Raw genomic sequence first — 25,036 nt, 5'->3', positions numbered from 1 at the left:
AGGCTAGTACTTACCTATGAACCTTTAAGTTGGTTATGACCTGAGACCTGATCATAATCCTGTATGTCGCATTATTTTTGTTGCACGACTATGAATATGTACGAGGATCTATAATAAGTATTTACATGTTTTTAGCTCACATCTGACTTGCTGGACAGGGCAAGTGACCTACCTGCTACTAGTCTGAACTTATTAAATTACCTAGTCCTCCTACAGCCTAACCCTAGTAAGATGTATTGATCTCCCAAAATCCTAACCGCAACCCGAAAACTCCACCTTGTCTCTAACACTAATCTGAAACCTTGATCTCTGATTCTCTGATCGCCGATCTCTTGATTCTCTGATCTCTGATTCTCTGATCGCCGATCTCTTGATTCTCTGATCTCTGATTCTCTGATCGCCGATCTCTTGATTCTCTGATCTCTGATCGCCGATCTCTTGATTCTCTGATCTCTGATTCTCTGATCTCTGATTCTCTGATTCTCTGATCTCCGATCTCTTGATTCTCTGATCTCTGATCGCCGATCTCTTGATTCTCTGATCATGCCCCAACCCTAAACTCCCCAATCATTCCTTAACCCTAAACCTCACTATCATCCCAGAAAGCTTAAAACTTATTGTTTGTCACTCCATAACTCTAATCTCCATTCCCACTCCCTCACCCTAACGTTAGATTCTTCTTTTGCCTTCTAAACCTGAACCCTAAACTTCTACTACCCCCCCTGATGATGCATTTACTTTACCTGAACTCCCTACTTGTGTGAGCAGCACCCCCAGCACTCTCTCCACACAACTGCTGCACATTGCCTGAGTACAAAACTCGAGTGGCAGCCAATGAGCACCCAAGAGACTTGAATTCTCAACTGTGAAACTACGGTCTTCAAGCAGCGAGGACTTCAGTATTTGTTGCAGGCCTTGTGTGCTAAGTGTCATCTTTACAACAAAACACAATCATTTTGTATGGTACTTGACAGGATCAAATGAAAATTTGCTTAATGCTGAATAAACATTGCACTGAAATGTGCATCTAAACTATATATTTCTTCTACTGACTTTACTAATCATGTACTGTACCAGACAGCCCTATTATCTGACAGCATATATTACTGTTTCCTGACCAAATGCTGCAAGTAAGATCCTATTACTTCACTGATTAATTATACTGTGAGAGCCCAGTTAAATCATAGATTTATTACAATATTTTTGGAAAGTTCATAAATAAATGACATTTGTTACATCCTGGATATGCTTGATATTTATTCATCATTAGTCACGTTTTCATCTTTTTCCATCTGAGGTCTTAAATATGAATTAAGCCAATTCACTCCATTATTAGCCATCTACTTACTAGCTGAGGTGAATCCAGGAAGACCTAGACGAACACCAGTTATGTCTTCTTTGATATTAAATGGAAGTTCGTTGGGTTTTTCAATTAGCAGCAGCAGCTGTTCCACTGAGATATTAAATCCTCCATAACAAAAGAAAAAACAAAATATGGTTAAGCACACTTCAGGAAATTGCTGCATGTTTTCAGTACTTAGCTGCAAGGACATGATGGATAACTTTAAAAATAAATAAAACAGACCAGCATTTCAGAGATGACTCAGCCATCTGCTTAATAAACTGTAACCCTGGTTCAACGAATTAAAGATTTTCACAATATCTCAATGCTAATGCAAAAGGTTTACAATCTTAACGCAAAAATATCAACGAGACAATTGGAGAGTCAGTAAAATGGCACTCACCCTCTCTCCATACCTCCCAGTCACCACTGGTGTACCACAAGGCTGTATCCTTGGCCCCTCCTCTTTAACATTCTCACCAATACTCTTCACACATCCACACAACAGGCCTCCCTGATACAGTATGCAGATACACTTGTTTGCACATCTCACAACCATGACCACCACTGACTATTCTAGTAGGTATTCAACCTACTTAATAATGATACTGAATACATTAGGATGTCTAAAAACAAGACTAATATTGCATACAGCAAAACTGATTAATTTCTTGAGGATTTGGTTAGCCATGGGGTGACTGATAATAAAGTGTTAAGATTTTTACATGCAGAACATCCTATAGTCCCCGTGCCTATCTGGTATTCCAAAAGTTCATAAGAACACTGAGGAACCTCCTTTTAGACCATTTTTTGTGGTGGGTGGATCAACAACTTGCCTGCTAGCACTCTATGTAGATAGATTAATACTATTCTAACTGCCCTTCTTAGCCACTTAGCCATTTTACGTCTAGGCATGCCTAGCCAGTTATCCTATGTGAGTATCAAACCCCAAACCTCGTGTCTGTAAGGTATAAATATTCAAACATTCTTCTCAGTATCAATTACTTAAATGTTTCAGTGATTAATGATTTAGAGACAGGAAAATTTAAGTCTACTATATATAGAAAACCAACTTTCTCCAACTGGTGTCTTCATTTTAGTAGCTATGTGCCACTCTATCAAACAGAAAAAAAGTTTAGTTAAGGGTCAGATGGTTAGATTATCAAGAATTATTTCTGACGATTCAGATTTATTTATTGAGTTAAATGTTCTGGTGAATATGTTTGTGATAAGGGGTTACCACTTGGATATGCTTATAAACATTAGAGAGGAGATTATATAGAGGAGGCAACAGAAATTTAAACCAATTTTGGGAACAGATTTATCTCAGAACTATAGCAATAAGGAAGTCACTGAGGGGATGCCAGGATATGGAAATCGTATGTGCATAAAATATCTTTTATATTAGGGATGGCCATCATATTTTGTCACTAATTACTAATAATGGGCATATCATTTCCCATGACAGAGATTTGTGTAAAAGGCTAGGCAGTAGATCTCATTTTACTTTCTCTAAAAATACTAACATTAAACAGAAACTAGAGACAGATACATAATTTTGCACAAATCAACATAAGAAACCAATCAGCACCAAAAATGTGGTGCCAGTGGGTAATGCAAATATACTTTTGAAGGAAGTGAATTGTACTTAAAAAGTTTGTTTCTATGTTGGAAAATCAGAATATCAGTTTAAACACAAAATGCAAGAGCATTATTATATTAATGGGAAGAAAGATTCTAATGCTTTTTTAAATATAAGGTAGTTTGTAATACCAATAAATTTTATTATTTCATGTTATTAGAACACGTTGTTCAAAATCTCAGGGGGGATCCCTGGGGACACACAGTGGAATACCATGAATTATGATGGCAATTGAAGCTAAACACCAGTGAATATCCTGGTTTGAATGACAGTTTCTTTAAACAGTATTTTACAACTGTGTGCTGCTAAGTTAGGAGAGTGAATTCTACAGTTGTCTATTTATTGTTTTTTTCCAAATATGTGTTTTTTTATTGTGGCACCCAAATCTATATATAAATTTTAGTTATCTTTTATTATAACAGTATATTTTGCATACGTTCATATTTTACTATGTAAGGTTTACCTTAAAATATTTAAATGCTTTTAATTAACTGTAGTCACTTGATTGGGAATTTCATGTTATATGCACTTTTTAATGTTATATAAAAACAGGCTTTGTTTAATTGTAAGACAGTGCTGAAGAAGTTTTATATATAGAGAGAGAGAGCTTGCACGCTTAACTTTGGTTGCTATTAAAAGTTTTTAGTTATTTATTTAGCTGGTGATGTTGACTGGTTACGCAGCTTTTTATTTAGCTGGTGATGTTGACTGGTTACGCAGCTTTTTATTTAGCAGGTGATGCTGACTGGTTACGCAGCTTTTTATTTAGCTGGTGATGCTGACTGGTTACGCAGCTTTTTATTTAGCTGGTGATGCTGACTGGTTACGCAGCTTTTTATTTAGCTGGTGATGTTGACTGGTTACGCAGCTTTTTATTTAGCTGGTGATGTTGAGTGGCTACGCAGCTTTTTATTTAGCTGGTGATGTTGACTGGTTACGCAGCTTTTTATTTAGCTGGTGATGTTGACTGGTTACGCAGCTTTTTATTTAGCTGGTGATGTTGACTGGTTATGCAGCTTTTTATTTAGCTGGTGATGTTGACTGGTTACGCAGCTTTTTATTTAGCTGGTGATGTTGACTGGTTACGCAGCTTTTTATTTAGCTGTTGATGTTGACTGGTTACGCAGCTTTTTATTTAGCTGGTGATGTTGACTGGTTACGCAGCTTTTTATTTAGCTGGTGATGTTGACTGGTTACGCAGCTTTTTATTTAGCTGGTGATGTTGATTGGTTGCACAGCTTTTTATTTAGCTGGTGATGTTGATTGGTTACGCAGCTTTTTATTTAGCTGGTGATGTTGACTGGTTGCGCAGCTTTTTATTTAGCTGGTGATGTTGACTGGCTACACAGCTTTTTATTTAGCTGGTGATGTTGACTGGTTGCGCAGCTTTTTCATTTTTTTTTTTTACATATCCCTTCTTCACTAACTTCCTTAATTCTATCAATTTCTCTCCCCTGGCTTTTCTCTCTAAATATATAAAAATCCTGTTTTTATCTAACTTTGTATTGCAATTCCTGCTTGGCTTAAACTAACTTACCTTCAACTAGTCTATAAACTGGCTAAAAATCTATTAAATCATTGTCATACAACTTGTATCTGTTTTTAACCAATGCTTTCATATTACATCTAATTTTGTATAATTATTTAAATGTATTTTTTTGTATTAAAGACTAAAATTATTGTTATTAAAATGCTTCACAGTACTTTGGAGCTTTCCCTCTGGGCCTCTACTAGAAATGGGCTCCTACCCATTCAGACTTTCCCAGTTAATCAAACGTCAATAAATAAAGAAACAAAAAACAGGATGCCAACTCCCATTTAGAAATAGCACACAGAATAACAAATAAATCAAAGTTTCAGCTAAGAAAGAAAAACACTCATCAGTTTTGGGGTGCTTTTCTTGTGTTTAATAACCCATAGGCTGACTGATAACACATTTTGTAGCAACTTGGAAACTAACTTACCATTAGATCAATGACCCAAACCTCCCTGAATGATTTGCATTTTGTTCAAAGGAAGCTCAGCCCACTGTTCTTTGCCAAGTTGCCTAATAAGTGTGGCCCTGCTACAGTAAACCAGCAAATGGTGTGGGCACACTCTCCTGGACAGAAAGTGCTTGAGTTGGTGCAGGATACAGTACACTGACTGGACAGTATCTTTGCAATGGAACCTACAAGGCTGATCTCAACTACACAGGCAAGGGTCAACATGGTTTATGTGGCAGGCAAGGCCCCAAACATACCCCCTATTTCAGAGGGCATCCCATCCTGTGCCCTCTTAACTACTACAACTAACTGTGAGGTCACAAAACCTCAGGGTTACTTATCCAAAGTATTAATCCTTGCCTATTTGATAAAACGGTCTCAAGCAATCAGTAATCATGTAAAAATGATGATGACATATGGTCATGCCTGAATCTGTTAACCCTGAATCACAGGGTGGTAACAGTTGTGATATTATGGCCTTGTTAGATGCACGCTATGCAAACAGCCAGCAGGCATGGTCATTGCTAATGATTGTGTTGTATAACTTTACAAGAAAGAAGTGCAGATAAAGGCACGCTCTTTCTCCTTTATGTAACATACAGTGGAATATTCACCTCCCTGTCAGGGAGGTTAACTATTAACCACATTTGTCATTTATTTATTTATTTTATTTTTTTTATTTTACATTTGTTAACCGGGGGTGTCTGACTGAGCTGAAAGGCCCTTTTTCAGCAGAGGCCCGGGGAGAAAAGCTCCACAAAGAAAAATTACAGACACATTTAGTTATTTAGACATAATCAGTATATACACAAATTACAAGAGACATGTTTTTACAGTGGTATGCAACACAAACAAACAGTTACAGTGGAGAGAACAATCAAAAAAATATTAATTTTAAAAATAAAGGTAAGTAATAGATTTGTGGTGTACAGCTGAACTTTGGAATGTAGGTAGAATACATACATGACCAAAAAATAAACAGCAAATGAAGATAAAAGAAACCAGACGAGGCCAATAATACAGGTGTCAGGACCAACAGCAAAAGCAATAATCCACCAGCGAAGATAAAACACTTTATTCACACAATGTCCAAAAAGTATAAAACTGGAACAAACAGTGAGACAAGCGCTTTTGCCTGGTAAATTCCAGGCTTTATCAAGTCAAACAACCTTTGTTTGACTTGATAAAGCCTGGAATTTATCAGGCGAAGCGCTGTCACTGTTGTTCAATTTACTTTTGGACATTGTGTGAATAAATTGTTTTATCTTCGCTGGTGGATTATTGCTTTTGCTGTTGGTCCTGACACCTGTATTATAGAATACATACATACATAGTACACAGGTACAGTATATACATTGTAGATTAGCCAGTGTTTGTGAGTAAGATTGAAAAACTATTATCAATTGCTCTAGATTTAGTATGTATATGTTATCCGCTTTCACTAGCCTGGGGAGCAATCATGGCACTGCCAACTTTGCTTGAGATGTTGCCTGATGAGGTCTTTAAAGGAGGCTTTGGATGAAGTGTTTTGAATGCTAGTAGGGACAGAGTTCCATTTTTTAGCCACCGAACTACTATATAGTGCATCTCCAAAGCTATTGTAGCTGTTGGTGACTTCTAGTAGTAGTTTGCTTGATGATCTAAGAGGCTTTTTGGCTGAGTGATGTTGTACTAGGTTTTTGAGGGCAGGACACTTATTGGGGAGGTAATAGATAGAATGACCAGTTTATTGTTAACGACCCTGCAAAAAGCCATTGCACGTACATTTGATGTAGGAAGACTGAATGAGCACGCAGTGTGTACACATTTATTAATGAAAAAATGGCAATGATAAACAAGATTTAAACTTTCTTAAGGGGGACACACCCACATACATATGGTGTAGGAGATGGCCCCCTGGCATCCTTATTCTTAACCTACAGGTGAGGAGAAATTCCCATGTGAAGTGCCACCACAGAGAAAACCTTGAACTGACAATGACGCAAACCGTGTCCAAGTTCCACTGCTTTGCAGTGGGATAAAAGCTGCTGATCCCCAAACCCGAGAGTCACATACTCATTATCGCTAGTAACGCACTGCAATTCTGAGGTCGCACAGCGGCAACAAAGATCTTCAACTGGTTTGAATTTAAACCCAAGTATCCGTTCCTCTTCCTGTCTCTACAAGCTCAGGGATACTATCTATTAGTAATAAGAGGATGGTAGAAGAAACTCCATACAGAGGCAAGAAGCAGGACCTACCTCCCTCGCCCCCATACAGAGGCATGAAGCAGGACCTCCCTCCCTTCCCCCATACAGAGGCATGAAGCAGGACCTACCTCCCTTGCCCCCATACAGAGGCATGAAGCAGGACCTACCTCACTTGCCCCCATACAGAGGCATGAAGCAGGACCTACCTCACTCGCCCCCATACAGAGGCAAGAAGCAGGCCCTACCTCCCTCGCCCCCATACAGAGGCATGAAGCAGGACCTACCTCCCTCGCCCCCATACAGAGGCATGAAGCAGAACCTCCCTCCCTTGCCCCCATACAGAGGCATGAAGCAGGACCTACCTCCCTTGCCCCCATACAGAGGCATGAAGCAGGACCTACCTCCCTTGCCTCCATATAGGGACATGAAGCAGGACCTCCCTCCCTTGCCTCCATATAGGGACATGAAGCAGGACCTCCCCTCCCTTGCCCCCATACAGAGGCATGAAGCAGAACCTCCCTCCCTTGCCCCCATACAGAGGCATGAAGCAGAACCTCCCTCCCTTGCCTCCATATAGGGACATGAAGAAGGACCTACCTCCCTTGCAAAGAATAAAATATGAAGCATACAAATGAACCCACTGCTTTCATTTTTATACTAAATAATTTTAAACATTTTTGTAAACTGCTTTAATTTTAATTATTTTTTTGTTTCATTTCTTTCTTTATTGAATGCATTTGTTAGTCAGGTATAACAAATGGTCTGCTATTGATCATTCTTACCCATGACCTAAGGTCTCGCAGGTAAATCCACTGCAAAAGTCTGGAGCATTTCTCCCCGGGCCTCCGCTGAAAACAGGCTCTGTGGAACCTAGTCGGACATTCCCAGTCAACAAATGTTAAATAAATAAATAATAAAAAAAAAGTATGGACAGTTCAGACGAGGCGATTCAGAGCATGTTTTGTGATGCAGGAATAAACCGGAGCTTGCAGCAGTAACCCATGTAGACACGAGGACAGTATACAAAACTCCACACACACAAATCAGCTGCAGGAAAGCAGTAAACCCAGCCCTGCAGCTGTAAGACACTGTGCTCTCCACATCACACTTCTGCTATTACCACTGAAACAGCCCAGGTAGGATACATTCAACTCCTTACACAGTGACAAACTGTGGTTTAACAAATGACAACAGGGAAACAGACTTAGAATGCATGCAAGGATCACTTGACTTGTTAACATAGTGGGGGTAATGAGTCAAGGACCCCTTTATAGTCATGGCCAAACTCTCTTCCTTTTAAATAAAATGGAATTAATAATATTTTTCAAAGAACTGCAAGAGCTGATATATGTGACACATACATTCTTAAGATTTTATCAACATTTTGATCCTCTGTCCACACAAAGATGGTTGGATAACTCCATTTCATCTTGTAAAAAAAATATTTTTTCTTTCTCAATGAAATGTTCACCTTTCTCCTTGCAATACTGTCTCTTTAACAGCTCATTTCCTTGCAGGTAAAGGCCATCTTATTAGTTTTGGTACTCCTTGCTTTTTAATTTTTCCCACTTTATTGGAAACAGAAGTAGAAACAGAGAAAGAAGCCCCTAGATTTCAAGCAAAAATATAAGCAGAGATATAGAGAAATACAGAGTCTTCTTCTTTTCCAAATAGTAGCATTTATTAAACCATTCCTTTTGAACGATGAGCGCTTTTGTTGTCTTACAATTCAGTATTTCCTCTCTTACTTGTACATGGATTAACAGATTTCCATTGTAATCCATATTAGCATAATAACATAAGGAGGTTTATCGGATGGCTCCAAGGGACAAAGGTCTAACCAATGAGTGGCAAGAAAATTAAGAGAGACGATTGGTTCCAGAGGATCAGCCCATGGAGTGTGAGCATTAGGCAAGTCAATTGTGAGAGACATGTAAATAAAGGTAAGAAAAGATGGAGGATGACTGAGTGATAAGAGTGAGCCAATGGTGAGGTACCACAAGTGTTACTACCAACCATAAGATGCCAGACATGCCTTCAAGCAGCACTTCTGACCAGCAGGTTTTTCAGTGTGGAAAACAATCACCAGGCATAGATCCTCCAGACAGTTCCTGTCTGAAACATCAGCCAGACCATCAGAGGAGGTTAACAACTGTCTCTGCCCACACCACACTTACCCAGCCACAGAACCAGCACATCAAGGAAACATACCACCAGAGACTACACCAATTCCCGATCAACCAGATCCATCACAGGGAAAAGACCCGAGGTATCTCTGGGTCCTACCCATAACCTCCTGGACAAGAGAACCATCTCCCAGCACAACAACTCAAGCCAAAGATCTGGAATCATTCCAACCCCCCCAACTAATACAGAAATAGCAGTAGTGGAAAAAGGACTCACCTTTGTCCAACACCGGTGCAGTGATGTGGTCCAGACTATCATCGATTTAAAACTATTTACCAGGAAACTGAATCTTAAATTTCTTTCCACAACAAGGACACACCTGAAAGTCACAGAACAAAAGAAAGTGGAAAAAAACAAGTACCTTCTTTGACCCCCCCCCCCAAACACTACCATTACGGCATTTAAGACTAAATGCGAAACAGACATCAGAAAAGCCCCCAAAGACAAACCCAAAACACATATTTTCAATTTAAAACAACAAGAACATAGGGCACTTTTAGATCTAAGTTCAGACCCATCTTGGAGAATTATGAAAGCCGATAAGGGATGTGGCAGTCTAGTCATGGACAAGGAAGCATATACCAAGAAAATTGAAGCCATGTTAACAACCATGAGTTCGACATTTGCAATCTATCCCAAGTGAATGCTGCCTATAAAAACTTGAATTCTTCAAACCCGGTGATGATGGCTTCATTAGCAAAGGTCTCTTGGATTTCATCACGGTGGAGAAGCCCAAATTACCCAGTTTCTTCGGAATCACAAAACCCCACAAAACATTGCTGACCCACACTACAGGCTGGTCATAGCCAGTGGTGGCAGTATTACAGAACCACTAATTATATACCAGGACTTCAAGATAAAACCACTAGTGGAAAGCAATCCATCATTCATACTTGATACTGGTGATTTCTTAAAGAAAATACATGGGATCAAAGCTGATAAAGATTCGATCCTTGTCACCAATGATGTTGAGGCCCTTTATATCAAACTCCCCTATGACTATTGCAAAAGGGAAGTAACTGAAGTCATGACTGACCAAGGGGAAAGCCCAGCCACAACAATTTAAGTCATTGGCTGTTTCCTTAAGCTCCTGCTGGAAAACAACTATTTTGGCTTTAACAAGAAGTATTACAAGCAAAAGAGAAGCACAGCCATGGGGGAAGCTATGGCCCCCAGCCTTGCAAACACAGCCCCGGGGAAACGGGAAAAGGAACATGTCTATAACTCCCCTTTCTTTTAACACATGGACTGTTACTGTCATATACATGACATCTTTATTCCATGGAAGAATACTTAATAGACACCTTTGGACTTCTTTTATGACATTGGGAAATGTACCGACTTCATAAAGTTCGCCTACAATGAAAGTAAAGCCTGTTTCCTTGATCTCCCGATTACAAAACTCAATGACCACTCAGAACTCTCAAACAACCTGTTCCAGAAACTTACCAGCGTCCATCTTGTATTACATAGAGACAGCATGCACCCCATCAAGACAAAGAGAAATGTGATTAAATCACAGGGTCTCAGAATGGCACGCATCTCAAAAGAGTCCAGAGATTTTGTCATAAACGTGAACAACCTAGAAAAAGACTTCCTTGCACGAGGTTACAGTGACCTATTCATAAGAAGAATACTTGGACCAATCTATATCAAAAAGAATACAAATCCTGAATCCTTTGCTATTAGTTCCAGAAACAACAAAAGCTCCAAAGAATACCCCAATGACATCTCCATGACTAACATTTTCCATGGACATTTACACCATCATCAACATCATAAGAGACAAAGTACAGTTTTGTACCTACCATAAATGTAGATGTCCGAGAGGTATGCATCTGCAGTCCTAACAAATGGGTTGTCCTGGCCTCAGGCAGCCCTTCGGTCGGCCGGATTCCAAAGTCTGGGTCTGGCCTCGGCTGGTGTCGCACTTCACCCGACGTCATAGCTGCAGTTCTTCGGGTATAAAGGCATCAGCCGACACCATTTTCCTCAGTGTTTCTTGCCCCAGATGCCAGATGCCCTCTAGGAAGGCTAAATTTGGATAAATGCAAATGTTTCCAAACAGAGAGCAAATAGAAATAAACATGTATATACATATATACAAACAAATACACCATAATAGATTCCCCCAGCTAGCTACAAGATGGGCAAATACCCTAGGAGTACCACAGAGGGGAAGGAGGGTGGGTAATCCTGACTGCAGATGCATACCTCTCGGACATCTACATTTATGGTAGGTACAAAACTGTACTATGTCCTTCAAGGATGCATCTGCAGTCCTAACAAATGGGTAGAATACCATAGCCAAACTGGGGGAGGAGGCCCTAACTAGATTATGGTGTAGTTAAGATCCCTTGCAAAACAGCAGTGGCAAAACCTGCTCGGGATCTGGAGTATAAGGGTAAATTATAATGCTTGGCAAATGTATGCACGGAGCTCCAAGTAGCAGCCTCTAAAATGTCTTTTGTAGCCACTCCTCGTAAGAAAGCTGTAGTAGTGGCTGTAGCCCTTGTGGAGTGAGGTCTGATATTGTCTGGAGTTGCCTTTCCATGATAAGAATAACAAAATCTAATGCAATTTCCTATCCATTTTGAGATTGTCTGTTTTGAAATTGCTTTTCCTTCCATTCCTGTGGCATATGCTACCAGAAGCTGGTCAGTTTTTCTACTGTTCTTGGTTCTGTCCAGGTAGTAGCACAATTGCCTATGCACATCCAAGGTATGCAGCAGTCTTTCTCCCCTGTTCTGTGGGTTGGGGAAGAATGTTGGTAGGTGGATTGCTTGGTTTAAAGATACTCTGGAGACCACCTTTGGCATAAAGGTAGGATTAGTTCTCATGGACACTCAATCCTGATGGAAGATAAGGAAGGGTTGCACTGCCATTAATGCCTGTAATTCAGAAACCCTTCTTGCTGAAGTGATTGCAAGCAGGAAAGCAGTTTTCCATGATAAGTACTGTAATTCTGCTGTTGCTGCTGGTTCAAAAGGGGGAAGTGTCAACTTTTCTAGTACAAAGTTCAAGTCCCATGTAGGCAATGGTGGCTTCCTTGGAGGCTTTACATTTTTGATTCCTCTCAGAAACTGCCTGAGTAGAGGATGAGAGAAGACTGGAGGATCCATGTTGTATTCTGCTGAAATAGCTGACGCATGAATCTTAATGGAAGAGTAAGACAGGCCATTGTGGAAAAGCTCTGCTAAGTATTCCAGGATGTTAGCTATGTCTACCAGTGCTACATTTTGCCCTTTTGCTGCACTCCAAAAGAGATATCTTTTCCATTTCGCTGAGTAAGTTTTTCTTGTTGAGGGTCTGCGAGCTTCCAAGATAATGTCTTTAACCCTTTGAGATAAATCTGGGTTATTTTGTCTCATGCAATGCTCCAAGCAGCTAGCTGCAGTGTTTTCAGGTTCGGATGCAGGGTTTTGAAGTTGTTCTGTGTTAGCAGTAAAGGAACCTGGGGTAGAGGCCATGCGAGTTCGAGACATACTCCTCAGTAGTGGGTACCAGTGCTGCCTCGGCCAGTCTGGAGCTATCAGGATGATCCTTGGGTGGTCTTCTTTGATCTTCAATAGCACCTTGTGCATCAAAGGAAGAGGTGGGAATGCATATGCTGTCAGGTTTTCCCAACTGAAAGATAGGGAGTCCACCTTCCAAGCAAGTGGGTGGTATGTCCTTGTGCAGAATTTTTTCAATTGGTGATTGTGTGGAGATGCGAATACGTCTATTTCTGGTAGTCCCCATTTCCTTGTGATGGATTTGAAGATGTCTGGATGCAGCATCCATTCGTGGGCATCCGTGGTAGTCCTGCTTAAGATGTCTGCTAGTATGTTTTCTTAGGGCCACATTCCAGAGATCCATTGCCATCCGGCATACAGGATATGAATGTGTTCCTCCCTGTTTGTTGATATACCACATAACTGTGGTGTTGTCCGTCCTTATCAGCAATTGTCCCTGTTGGAGAAACGGACTGAATGACTGAATTGCCGGTTTTACTGCCAGCATCTCTTTTTGGTTTATGTGCAGGTTTAGCTGGTCTTGAGTCCATAAGCCTTGTATGCATTTGTCCAGCATGTGTGCCCCCCAACCGAGGTCTGAGGCGTCTGTGGTGATAGTCTGGCTTGGTTGAGGGCTGTGGAAGGGCAGTCCTTTGTTCAATTGACAGGCCTGAGCCCACCATTGGAATTCTTGCTTCAGGCATGGAATTATTGGAATTTGGGTTTCTAGGCTGTGCTTGTGCTGAGACCATAAATTCCTGAGGTACCATTGCAACTTCCTCATATGCAGTCTGGCATGTGGGATCAATATTATGCAGGATGCCATGTAACCCAGGGCTTGCAGGATTTTCCTTGCTGTAAGCTGGTTCTGCGTTGTTAATGCCATGAAGTAGAGTGGAAGGTGCTTTTGTTTTTCTGCTGTGAGGGATGCCATTTGATTTGATGTGTCCAGTTCCGCACCCAAGAAGGTTATCCTTTGGGATGGCAACAGCCTTGACTTTTTTATATTGACTGTGTATCCCAAGGCTTGCAGTATATGAATGACCCTTTTCAAGTCTTTTGTTAATTTGTCTTTGTTGTCCGCTTGTAACAGGCAGTCGTCCAGGTAAGGGTAAATTTGAATTCCCTGAAGCCTGCAATGAGCAATTACTGATGCCAGGCATTTCGTGAATACTCTGGGTGCAGTAGATAAGCCAAAAGGCAATGCTGAGAATTGATAATGCTCTGATCCTGCAAGAAATCTGAGGTATCTTCTGCAATTTGGTCGTATGGGAACGTGCAGGTATGCCTCCTTGAGATCTAGAGTTACCAGCCAAGACTCCTTGCCCAGCATGGGAAGAAGCTGCTGTAGAGTCAGCATTTTGAATTTTGGGACAATGAGGTATGTGTTCAGTGCGGACAGGTCTAGAATAGGTCTCCATTGATTTTCCTTCCTTGGCACCAGGAAAAGTCTGGAGTAAAATCCTTGCCCTTGTTCCATAGGTGGTACCTTTTCTATAGCTCTCTTTTTAAGTTGTCTATTTGTTGTAGAGCGTTTGCCATTTGATTTGGAGGTAGGTTTGGCATTCCTCTCTTCCTTGGTAGAGTATGGAAGTGAAACCTGTAACCTTTGTCTATTGTCTGTAAAATCCATTTGTCTCCTGTAATGCAATGCCAGTTTACTGAAAATAAGGCTAGCTTTCCGCCTAAGGGTGCTTCTAGTTGTTCCCTGGTAGGCGGCTTCAGAGCCAAGTCACTGTGATTGTCCTGTGGAAGTGGTAGTGGCTGGATCTGCAGCAGTAGTTCGCTGGTTGCTAGGCTGCCACTGACGTCCCCTGTAGGCGCCTCTGGATTGACCTTTGCCTCTTGTGCGCCTATTCCTGCCTCTTTGTGTTCTGTTGGTGTCTGGAAAGGACCAATTCTTGGAAGGCCAGTTCCTACTAAACCTTGGAGGCTGGACCTGTAAGAAATCCTTGACTGTCTGGATAGATTTTGCTTTCTCTTCCACCTTCTTCAGCACTTGCTGTGCAGGGGAGCCAAACAAATTGTGCTTATCCATGGGAGCATCTAGGAGCTTTGATTTTACATGGTCTGGTAATGACTGCTCTTTTAACCATGCATGCCTTCTGATCACTGTACCAGTCATAGCTGATCTAAAGGAAGACTCCAGTGCATCATAGCCACATTTTAAGGAATGGTTACTGACCTGTGCATCATAGCCACATTTTAAGTAATGGTTACTGACCTGTTGTATGTTATGTACCATTTCCTGAAGAGACTTTCGATCTAAAGCTTCAGGTGAGGACAACTTTTTAGATAACTGATCTAACATAAATTCCTGATACTGAATCAAGTGGAATTGACAGTTTAAGGCCCTAGCCAAAAGAGTAGCAGAAGTATAAACTTTTTTACCCCATCTCTCCAAAGCCCTAGATTCCCTTTCAGAGGGGAGTGGGTTTTTGGCAGAGGTAGCTGCTACAGCCTTGGGGCCCTGTGAAATAGTTTCAGGCTCTGCAAAAGGAGCCTTATACAAGTGATTATGTGTGTCCGGAACCCTGTAGTATCTGTCGGGCTTAGCAGGGGCCGGAGGGAGTGAATCAGGAGCAGTACAAGCATCATTAAATGCATCATCCACAACTGTAAGTACTGGAGGAATGGCTAAAGGCCTATGCTGTGGCAAATGCAAAAAAGTCCTAAGCCTTTTCCTAGAGTCTGAGAAATCCTGACCCTGCCATTGAAATTGTTCCCTCATAGCATGCAAGGTTTCCCCAAAGAAAATTCCTCAGGAGGAGAGGCAGAAGGAATGGAGTCTTCTGCATCAGAGTCCTCATATGGAGAATAAGGGCCCTCAGGAGGGTTTGTATTTTCTGATTCATCTGAGGAGTAATCAGTAGAAACTGGCTCAGGGGGTTCTGCTCTAGGCCTCTTCTCTGGAGGGGGTTGAAAGGCCCTATCAGGGTGAGACTGGGATCCCCTGATCAAAGAAATGAGATCCTCTGCTAGACTAAGCATTTGAGTACTAGAGCTAGGCCTGTGAGAGGGGGCTTTAGTAGGCACGGCCTTGGAAGATTTAGCTGCTTTAGCCCTGGCAAAGGCCTTAATTGACATGGATGCAGGGGGCCTAGCAGCTCCACGTGCAGGAGTAGATACATCTAGGGGAATAGTATCTGATAAATCCTGAGAAACTGTAAGAGCAGGTGGAATTTCAGTAGCGGATTCAGCCATGCTAGAAGAGGCCTCGGTAGTTGGAGGCATGCTTTCGGCCGAAGGAAGAACCGCAGACTCGGTTTCAGCCGAAACCGAGACACTCATGGTTGGCTTAACCACGGTTTCAGACGAAACCGCGGACCGCGAGTGTCGGTCCTTTTCCTTACGCTTTTTAGCTAAATGTGAAGTCGGAGTCTCCGATGGCATGATATAAGCAAAAGCGGAGCCGAAAAACTCCTCTGCAAACTCCGACTGACGTCTAAGCGTCCGTCAGTTGAAGGAAGCACAGGCTAAACAAGCTGCTACGTCGTGGTCTGGGCCTAAACAAGGTAGGCAGTAAGAGTGGAAGTCTTTATGAGGTATTTGTTTCCCACAAGTTAAACAGTTATTCACTTTTTCTGACATCGGCTGAGGCAAGAAAGAGTCCCCAACGGGGTACTTAGCTTTTTAGAAGTCTTCGGTAGTAGTAATCTCTGGATCTGACCGACCGGCACTTGCGAACAGCTTCTGCTTCGGGCGCCACGCGGCAAGAAAGACTGAGGAAAATGGCGTCGACTGATGCCTTTATACCCGAAGAACTGCAGCTATGACGTCGGGTGAAGTGCGACACCAGCCGAGGCCAGACCCAGACTTTGGAATCCGGCAGTCCGAAGGGCTGCCTGAGGCCAGGACAACCCATTTGTTAGGACTGCAGATGCATCCTTGAAGGACATCTGGGTAATCAACAATGCTTACACAATCAAATAAATCCTTTCTAAGACACCAAGTTTCAACATACGGAGGGACAAAAACATCCATGACTTTGTTGAGAGAGCTGAGAGACTAAGCAAAAAAACAACGGACGGTCCCATTGGTACATTTGTCTGGGGCCCCCAACTTCAGCTATTGTAGATTCATGAGCAATAGCCCAGGATTCTACAACCCTGCAAACAACCAGTTCTTTCAAAGTAAAGGGCAGTGTAACTGCAACACCACCAGCGTTGTCCACAGAGCACACTGCATGCAATGTCCAGCCTTCTACATTGGTAAGACCCTTAACAAAATGAAAAACAGAATCGCACACCACTTCAAACACATAAGGCATGGTAACTTGAACAGCACCCTAGCAAAACACCACAAAAGATAACCCAGACATTTTTATACAACAGTTTTATTTTCCACATTTTAGATCATCTAACCAATGAAGAACTACAAGGACCACACAACTACCTGGATAAAAGAGAATATGAATGGCAAATAAGGTTGGAATCCCACAAACCACTGGGAGTAAACACACAGGTCTCGCATCTTGAACCTCAAGAAACTAGTCCACAATGCATACTATTAAATACAAAACACTAAATGGCACACTTAAGAATCTGATGTTTAAATCATACAGAACACACTTGTGACATTTCAGATTTACAGCTCCCAATGCTAGTTGCCGACTGTTTTGGCTTTTTTTTTTTTGTACACACTACATACCATACTAATACAGAAATAGCAGTAGTGGAAAAAGGACTCACCTTTGTCCAGCTTGCACGTTGCAGTGATGTGGTCGAACCATCATTCCGATTCAAACTATTTACCAGGAAACTGAATCATAGAAATTTCTTTCCACAACAAGGACACACCTGAAAGTCCACAGAACAAAAGAAAGTGGAAAAAACAAGTACCTTCTTTGACCCCAAAACACTACCATTCACGGCATTTAAGACTAAATGCGAAACAGACATCAGAAAAAGCCCCAAAGACAAACCCAAAACACGCCATTTCAATTTAAAAACAACAAGAACACTAGGGGCACTTTTAGATCTAAGTTCAGACCCATCTTGGAGAATTATGAAAGCTTGATAAAAGGATGTAGCAGTCCTAGTCATGGACTAAGGAAGCATATACCAAGAAAATTGAAGCCATGTTAGCAACCATGAGTTCGAGCATTTTGCAATCTATCCCAAGTGAATGCTGCCTATAAAAAGCTTGAATTCTTCAAACCCGGTGATGATGGCTTCATTAGCAAAGGTCTCTTGGATTTCATCACGCGATTGGAGAAAGCCCAAAATTACCCAGTTTCTTGGAATCACAAAACCCACAAAACATTGCTGACCCACACTGCAGGCTGGTCACCCAGCCAGTGGTGGCAGTAAGAACCACTAATTATACCAGGACTTCAGGAATAAAACCACTGGTGAAGCAATCCATCATTTCACTTACTTGATACTGGTGATTTCTTAAAGAAAATACATGGGATCAAAGCTGATAAAGATTCGATCCTTGTCACCAATGATGTTGAGGCCCTTTATATCAAACTCCTATGAAGCTATTGCAAAGGGAAGTAACTGAAGTCATGACTGACCAGGGAAAGCCAGCCACAACAATTTAAGTCATTGGCTGTTTCCTTAGCTCCTGCTGGAAAACAACTATTACGGCTTTAACAAAAGTAACCCAATGACAAAGAAGCACAGCCGCCGGGGAAGCTATGGCTGACGCAGCCTTGCAAACACAGCCCGGGGAAGCGGGAAAAGGAACATGTCTATAACTCCCCTTTCTTTTTAACACATGGACTGTTACTGTATCATATACATGACATCTTTATTCCATGGAAGAATACTTAATGAACACCTTTGGACTTCTTTTGCGACATTGAAATGTGCCGACTTCATAAAGTTAAAAGCCTACAATGAAAGTAAAAGCCTGTTTCCTTGATCTCGATTACAAAACTCAATGACCACTCAGAACTCTCAAACAACCTGTTCCAGAAACTTACCAGCGTCCATCTTGTATTACATAGAGACAGCATGCACCCCATCAAAGACAAAGAAATGTAGCAGTTAAATACAGGGTCTCAGAATGCTTACGCATCTCCAAAAGAGTCCAGAGAATTTTGTCATAAGCGTGAAACAACCTAGAAAAGACTTCCTTGCGAGGTTACAGTGACCTATTTCATAAGAAGAATACTTGGACCAATCTATATCGAAAAGAATACAAATCCTGAATCCTTTGCTATTAGTTTGCGGAAACAACAAAAGCTCCAAAAGAAATACCCCAATGACATCTCCATGACTAACATTTTTCATGGACATTTACACCATCATCAACATCACTAGAGACAAAGTACAGTTTTGTACTACCATAAATGTAGATGTCCGGGAGGTATCACATCTGCAGTCCTAACAAATGGGTTGTCCTGGCCTCAGGCAGCCGCCGATTACGTGACAGTTCAAAGTCTGGGTCTGGCCTCGGCTGGTGTCGCTTGCGCCACCCGGCCGTCACGTCATAGCTGCAGTTCTAACCCGGGTATAAAGGCATCAGCCCGACACCATTTTCCTCAGTGTTTCTTGCTCCAGATGCCAGATGCCCTCTAGGAAGGCTAAATTTGGATAAATGCAAATGTTTCAAACAGAGAGCAAATAAATAAACATGTATATACATATATACAAACAAATACCATAATAGATTCCCCCAGCTAGCTACAAGATGGGCAAATACCTAGGATTACTACACAGAGAAGGAATTTGGGTAATCCTGACTGCAGATACGCCACCTCTCCGGACATCTACATTTTATGGTAGGTACAAAACTGTACTATGTCCTTCAAGGATTCATCTGCAGTCCCTAACTAAATAGGTAAGAATACCATAGCCAAACTGGGAGGAGGCCCTAACTGAATTATGGTGTAATTAAGATCCCATGCAAAACAGCAGTGGCAAAACCTGCTCGGGATCTGGAGTATAAGGAGTAAATTATAATGCTTAGCAAATGTATACGCAGAGCTCCAAGTAGCAACCTCTAAAATGTCTTTATAGCCACTCCTCGTGAGAAAGCTGTAGTAGTGGCTGTAGCCCCGCTTGTGGAGTGAGGTCTGATATTGTCTGGGTTGCCTTTCCATGATAAGAATAACAAATCTGTACAATTTCCTATCCATTTGAGATTGTCTGTTTTTAATTGCTTTTTCCTTCCATTCCTGTGGCATGTGCTACCAGAAGCTGGTCAGTTTTCTACTACTATTGTTCTTGGTTCTGTCGAGTAGTAACACAATTGCCTATATGCACATCAAGGTATGCAACAGTCTTTCTCCCCTCTGTTCTGTGGGTTGGGAAGAAGAATGTTGGTAGGTGGATTGCTTGGTTTAAAAATACTCTGGAGACCACCTTTGGCATAAAAGGTAGGATTAGTTCTCATGGACACTCAATCCTGATGGAAGATAAGGAAGGGTTGCACTGCCATTAATGCCTGTAATTCAGAAACCCTTCTTGCTTTCTTGAAGTGATTACAAGCAGGAAAGCAGTTTTTCCATGATAAGTACTATAATTCTGCTGTTGCTGCTGGTTTCAAAAGAAGTGTCAACTTTCTAGTACAAAGTTCAAGTCCCATGTAGGCAATGGTGGCTTCCTTGGGCTTTACATTTTGATTCCTCTCGAAACTGCCCTGAGGTAAGGGATGAAGACTGGAGGATCCATGTTGTATTCACTGAAATAGCTGGCGCGAATCTTAATGGAAAATCGGGAAGACAGGCCATTGTGGAAAAGCTCTGCTAAGTATTCCAGGATAGTAGCTATGTCTACCAGTGCTACATTTTGCCCTTTTGCCCTTTTGCACTCAAAGGGAAATATCTTTTCCATTTAAGCTGAGTAAGTTTTCTTGTTGAGGGTCTCGCGAGCTTCCAAGATAATGTCTTTAACCCTTTGAGATAAATCTGGGTTATTTTGTCTCATGCAATACTCAAGCAGCTAGCTGCAGTGTTTTCAGGTTCGGATGCAGGTTTTGAAGTTGTTCTGTTAGCAGTAAAGGAACCTGGGGTAGAGGCCATGCGAGTTCCGAGACATACTCCTCAGTAGTGGGTACCAGTGCTGCCTCGGCCAGTCTGGAGCTATCAGGATGATCCTTGGGTGGTCTTCTTTGATCTTCAATAGCACAACCCAATGCATCAAAGGAAGAGGTGGGAATGCATATGCTGTCAGGTTTTCCCAGCTGAAAGATAGGGGTCCACCTTCCAAGCAAGTGGGTGGTATGTCCTTGCAGCAAATTTTCAATTGGTGATTGTGTGGAGATCACGAATCGTCTATTTCTGGTAGTCCCCATTTCCTTGTGATGGATTTGAAGATGTCTGGATGCAGCATCCATTCAATGGCATCCGTGGTAGTCCTGCCAAGATGTCTGCTAGTATGTTTTCTTAGGGCCACATTCCAGAGATCCATTGCCATCCGGCGCCACAGGATATGAATGTGTTCCTCCCTGTTTGTTGATATACCACACACTTAACTGTGGTGTTGTCCGTCCTTATCAACAATTGTCCCTGTTGGAGAAACGGACTGAATGACTGAATTGCGGTTTTACTGCCAGCATCTCTTTTTGGTTTATGTGCAGGTTTAGCTGGTCTTGAGTCCATAAGCCTTGTATGCATTTGTCAGCATGTGCCCCAACCGAGGTCTGGGCGTCTGTGGTGATAGTCTGGCTTGGTTGAGGGCTGTGGAAGAGCAGTCCTTTGTTCAATTGACAGGCCTGGGCCCACCATTGGAATTCTTGCTTCAGGCATGGAATTATTGGAATTTGGGTTTCTAGGCTGTGCTTGTGCTGAGACCATAAATTCCTGAGGTACCATTGCAACTTCCTCATATGCAGTCTGGCATGTGGGATCAATATTATGCAGGATGCCATGTAACCCAGGGCTTGCAGGAATTTCCTTGCTGTAAGCTGGTTCTCGCTTGTTAATGCGATGAAGTAGAGTCGAAGGTGCTTTTTGTTTTCTGCTGTATATTGAGGGATGCCATTTGATTTGATGTGTCCAGTTCCGCACAAGAAGGTTATCCTTTGGGATGGCAACAGCCTTGACTTTTATATTGACTGTGTATCCCAAGGCTTGCAGTATATGAATGACCACTTTTCAAGTCTTTTTGTTAATTTGTCTTTGTTGTGCGGTTGTAACAGGCAGTCGTCCAGGTAAGGGTAAAGTTGAATTCCACTGAAGCCTGCAATGAGCAATTACTGATGCCAGGCATTTGGTACAGAATACTCTGGGTGCAGTAGATAAGCCAAAAAGGCAATGCTGAGAATTGATAATGCTCTGATCCTGCAAGAAATCTGAGATATCTTCTGCAATTTAGTCGTGTATGGGAGCGTGCAGGTATGCCTCCTTGAGATCTAGAGTTACCAGCCAAGACTCCTTGCCCAGCATGGAAAGAAGCTGCTGTAGAGTGTGTACAGATTACAGGACAATGAGGTATGTGTTCAGTGCGGACAGGTCTAGAATAGGTCTCCATTGATTTTCCTTCCTTGGCACCAGGAAAAGTCTGGGAGTAAAATCCTTGCTTTTCCCTTGTTCCATAGATGGTACACCTTTTCTATAGCTCTCTCATCTTTTTTAAGTTGTCTATTTGTTCTAGGCGTTTGCCATTTGATTTGGAGGTAGGTTTGGCATTCCTCTCTTCCTTGGTAGAGTATGGAAGTGAAACCTGTAACCTTTGTCTGTGTCTGTAAAATCCATTTGTCTCCTGTAATGCAATGCCAGTTTACTGAAAATAAGGCTAGCTTTCCGCCTAAGGTGCTTCTAGTTGTTCCTAGTGGCTGGTAGAAACTTCAAGGAAATAAATCACTGTGATTGTCCTGTGGAAGTGGTAGTGGCTGGATCTGCAGCAGTGAATCGCTGGTTGCTGAGGCTGCCACTGGCGTCCTAGGCGCCTGGATTGACCTTTGCCTCTTGTCGCCTATTCCTGCCTCTTGTGTTCTGTTGGTGTCTGGGAAAGGACCAATTCTTGGAAGGCCAGTTCCTACTAAACCTTGGAGGCTGGACCTGTAAAAATCTTGACTGTCTGGATAGATTTTGCTTTCTCTTCCACCTTCTTCAGCACTTGCTGTGCAGGGGAGCCAAACAAATTGTGCTTATCCATGGGAGCATCTAGGAGCTTTGATTTTACATGGTCTAATGACTGCTCTTTTAACCATGCATGCCTTCTGATCACTGTACCAGTCATGGCTGATCTAAGGAAGACTCCAGTGCATCATAGCCACATTTTAAGGAATGGTTACTGACCTGTGCATCATAGCCACATTTTAAGTAATGGTTACTGACCTGTTGTATGTTATGTACCATTTCCTGAAGAAGTTTCGATCTAAAGCTTCAGGTGAGGACAACTTTTAGATAACTGATCTAACATAAATTCCTGATACTGAATCAGTGGAATTGACAGTTTAAGGCCCTTCAAAAGAGTAGCAAGAAGTATAGACTTTTTTACCCATCTCTCAAAGCCCTAGATTCCCTTTCAAAAAGGAGGTGGGTTTTTGCAGAGGTAACTACTACAACCTTGGGGCCCTGAAATAGTTCAGGCTCTGCAAAGGAGCCTTATACAGAGTGATTGTGTGTCGGGAACCCTGTGTATCTGTCGGGCTTAGCAGGGGGCGGAGGAGTGAATCAGGAGCAGGTACAAGCATCATTAAGTACATCATCCACAACTGTAGGATACTGGAGGAATGGCTAAAAGGCCTATGCTGTGGCAAATGCAAAAGTCTAAGCCTTTTCCTAGAGTCTGAGAAATCCTGACCCCTGCCATTGAAATTGTTCCCTCATAGCATGCAAGGTTTCCCCAAAAGAAAATTCCTCAGGAGGAGGCAGAAGGAATGAGTCTTCTGCATCAGAGTCTCCATATAGAATAAGGGCCTCCAGGAGGTTTGTATTTTCCTGATTCATCTGAGGAGTAATCAGTAGAAACTGGCTCAGGGTTCTGCTCTAGGCCTCTTCTCTGGAGGGTTGAAAGGCCCTATCAGGGTGAGACTGGGATCCTGATCAAAGAAATGAGATCCTCTGCTAGACTAAGCATTTGAGTACTAGAGCTAGGCCTGTGAGAGGGGCTTTAGTGGCCGCAGCCTTGGAAGATTTAGCTGCTTTAGCCCTGGCAAAGGCCTTAATTGACATGGATGCAGGGGCCTAGCAGCTCCACGTGCAGGAGTAGATACATCTAGGGGAATAGTATCTGATAAATCCTGAGAAACTGTAAGAGCAGGTGGAATTTCAGTGGCAGTTCAGCCATGCTAGAAGAGGCCTCGGTAGTTGGAGGCATGCTTTCGGCGAAGGAAGAACCGCGAACTCGGTTTCAGCGAAACCGAGACACTCATGGTTAACCAACCACGGTTTCAGATGAAACCGCGGACCGCGGTCGGTCCTTTCCTTCGCTTTTTAGCTAAATGTGAAGTCGGTCTCCGATGGCATGATATAAGCAAAAGCGGGCGAAAAACTTCCTCTGCAAACTCCGGCTGGCGTCTAAGCGTCCGTCAGTTGAAGGAAGCAGGCTATGGCTCGCAAGCTGCTACGTCGTGGTCTGGGCCTAAACAAGGTAGGCAGTAGAGTGGAAGTCTTTATGGGGTATTTGTTTCCCACAAGTTAAACAGTTATTCACTTTTTCTGACGCCGGCTGAGGGCAAAAAGAGTCTAGCAGTGCCAGCTTTAGAAGTCTTGGTAGTAGTAATCTCTGGATCGGCCGGCCCGGCGCCGCGAACAGCTTCTGCTTCCGGGCGCCACGCGGCAAGAAAGACTGAGGAAAATGGCGTCGACTGATGCCTACCGAAGAACTGCAGCTATGACGTCGGGTGAAGTCGACACCAGCCGAGGCCAGACCCAGACTTTGGAATCCGGCAGTCGAAGGCTGCCTGAAATAGGACAACCCATTTGTTAGGACTGCAGATGCATCCTTGAAAGGACATCTGGGTAATCAACAATGCTTACACAATCAAATAAATCCTTTCTAAGACACCAAGTTTCCAACATGCAGACAAAACATCCATGACTTTGTTGAGAGAGCTGAGACTAAGCAAAAAAACAGACGGTCCCATTGGTACATTTGTCTGGGGCTAACTTCAGCTATTGTAGATTCATGAGCAATAGCCCAGGATTCTAACCTGCAAACAGCAATTCTTTCAAAGTAAGGCAGTGTAACTGCAACACCACCAGCGTTGTCCACAGAGCACACTGCATGCAATGTCCAGCCTTCTACATTGGTAAGACCCTTAACAAAATGAAAACAGAATCGCACACCACTTCA

The 25,036-nt window shown here is 42.4% G+C and overlaps 1 protein-coding gene across 1 annotated transcript in view; it reads right to left on the bottom strand.

Moving 5' to 3' along the window:
- Positions 1 to 25,036, bottom strand: part of LOC122788396 (zinc finger protein 850-like) — a 1,059,174-nt gene that overhangs the window by 763,483 nt on the left and 270,655 nt on the right. Inside the window, exon 3 of the mRNA XM_044055467.1 lies at positions 1,349 to 1,468. Coding sequence (XP_043911402.1) covers positions 1,349 to 1,468 — 120 coding nt within the window. The remainder of the gene's footprint in view (positions 1 to 1,348; positions 1,469 to 25,036) is intronic.

Source organism: Protopterus annectens, chromosome 13.part0 (genome assembly GCF_019279795.1).
Source record: "Protopterus annectens isolate FY-2018-M chromosome 13.part0, PAN1.0, whole genome shotgun sequence".
Taxonomy (NCBI): domain Eukaryota; kingdom Metazoa; phylum Chordata; order Ceratodontiformes; family Protopteridae; genus Protopterus; species Protopterus annectens.
This window is presented reverse-complemented; position numbering and strand designations above follow the sequence as displayed.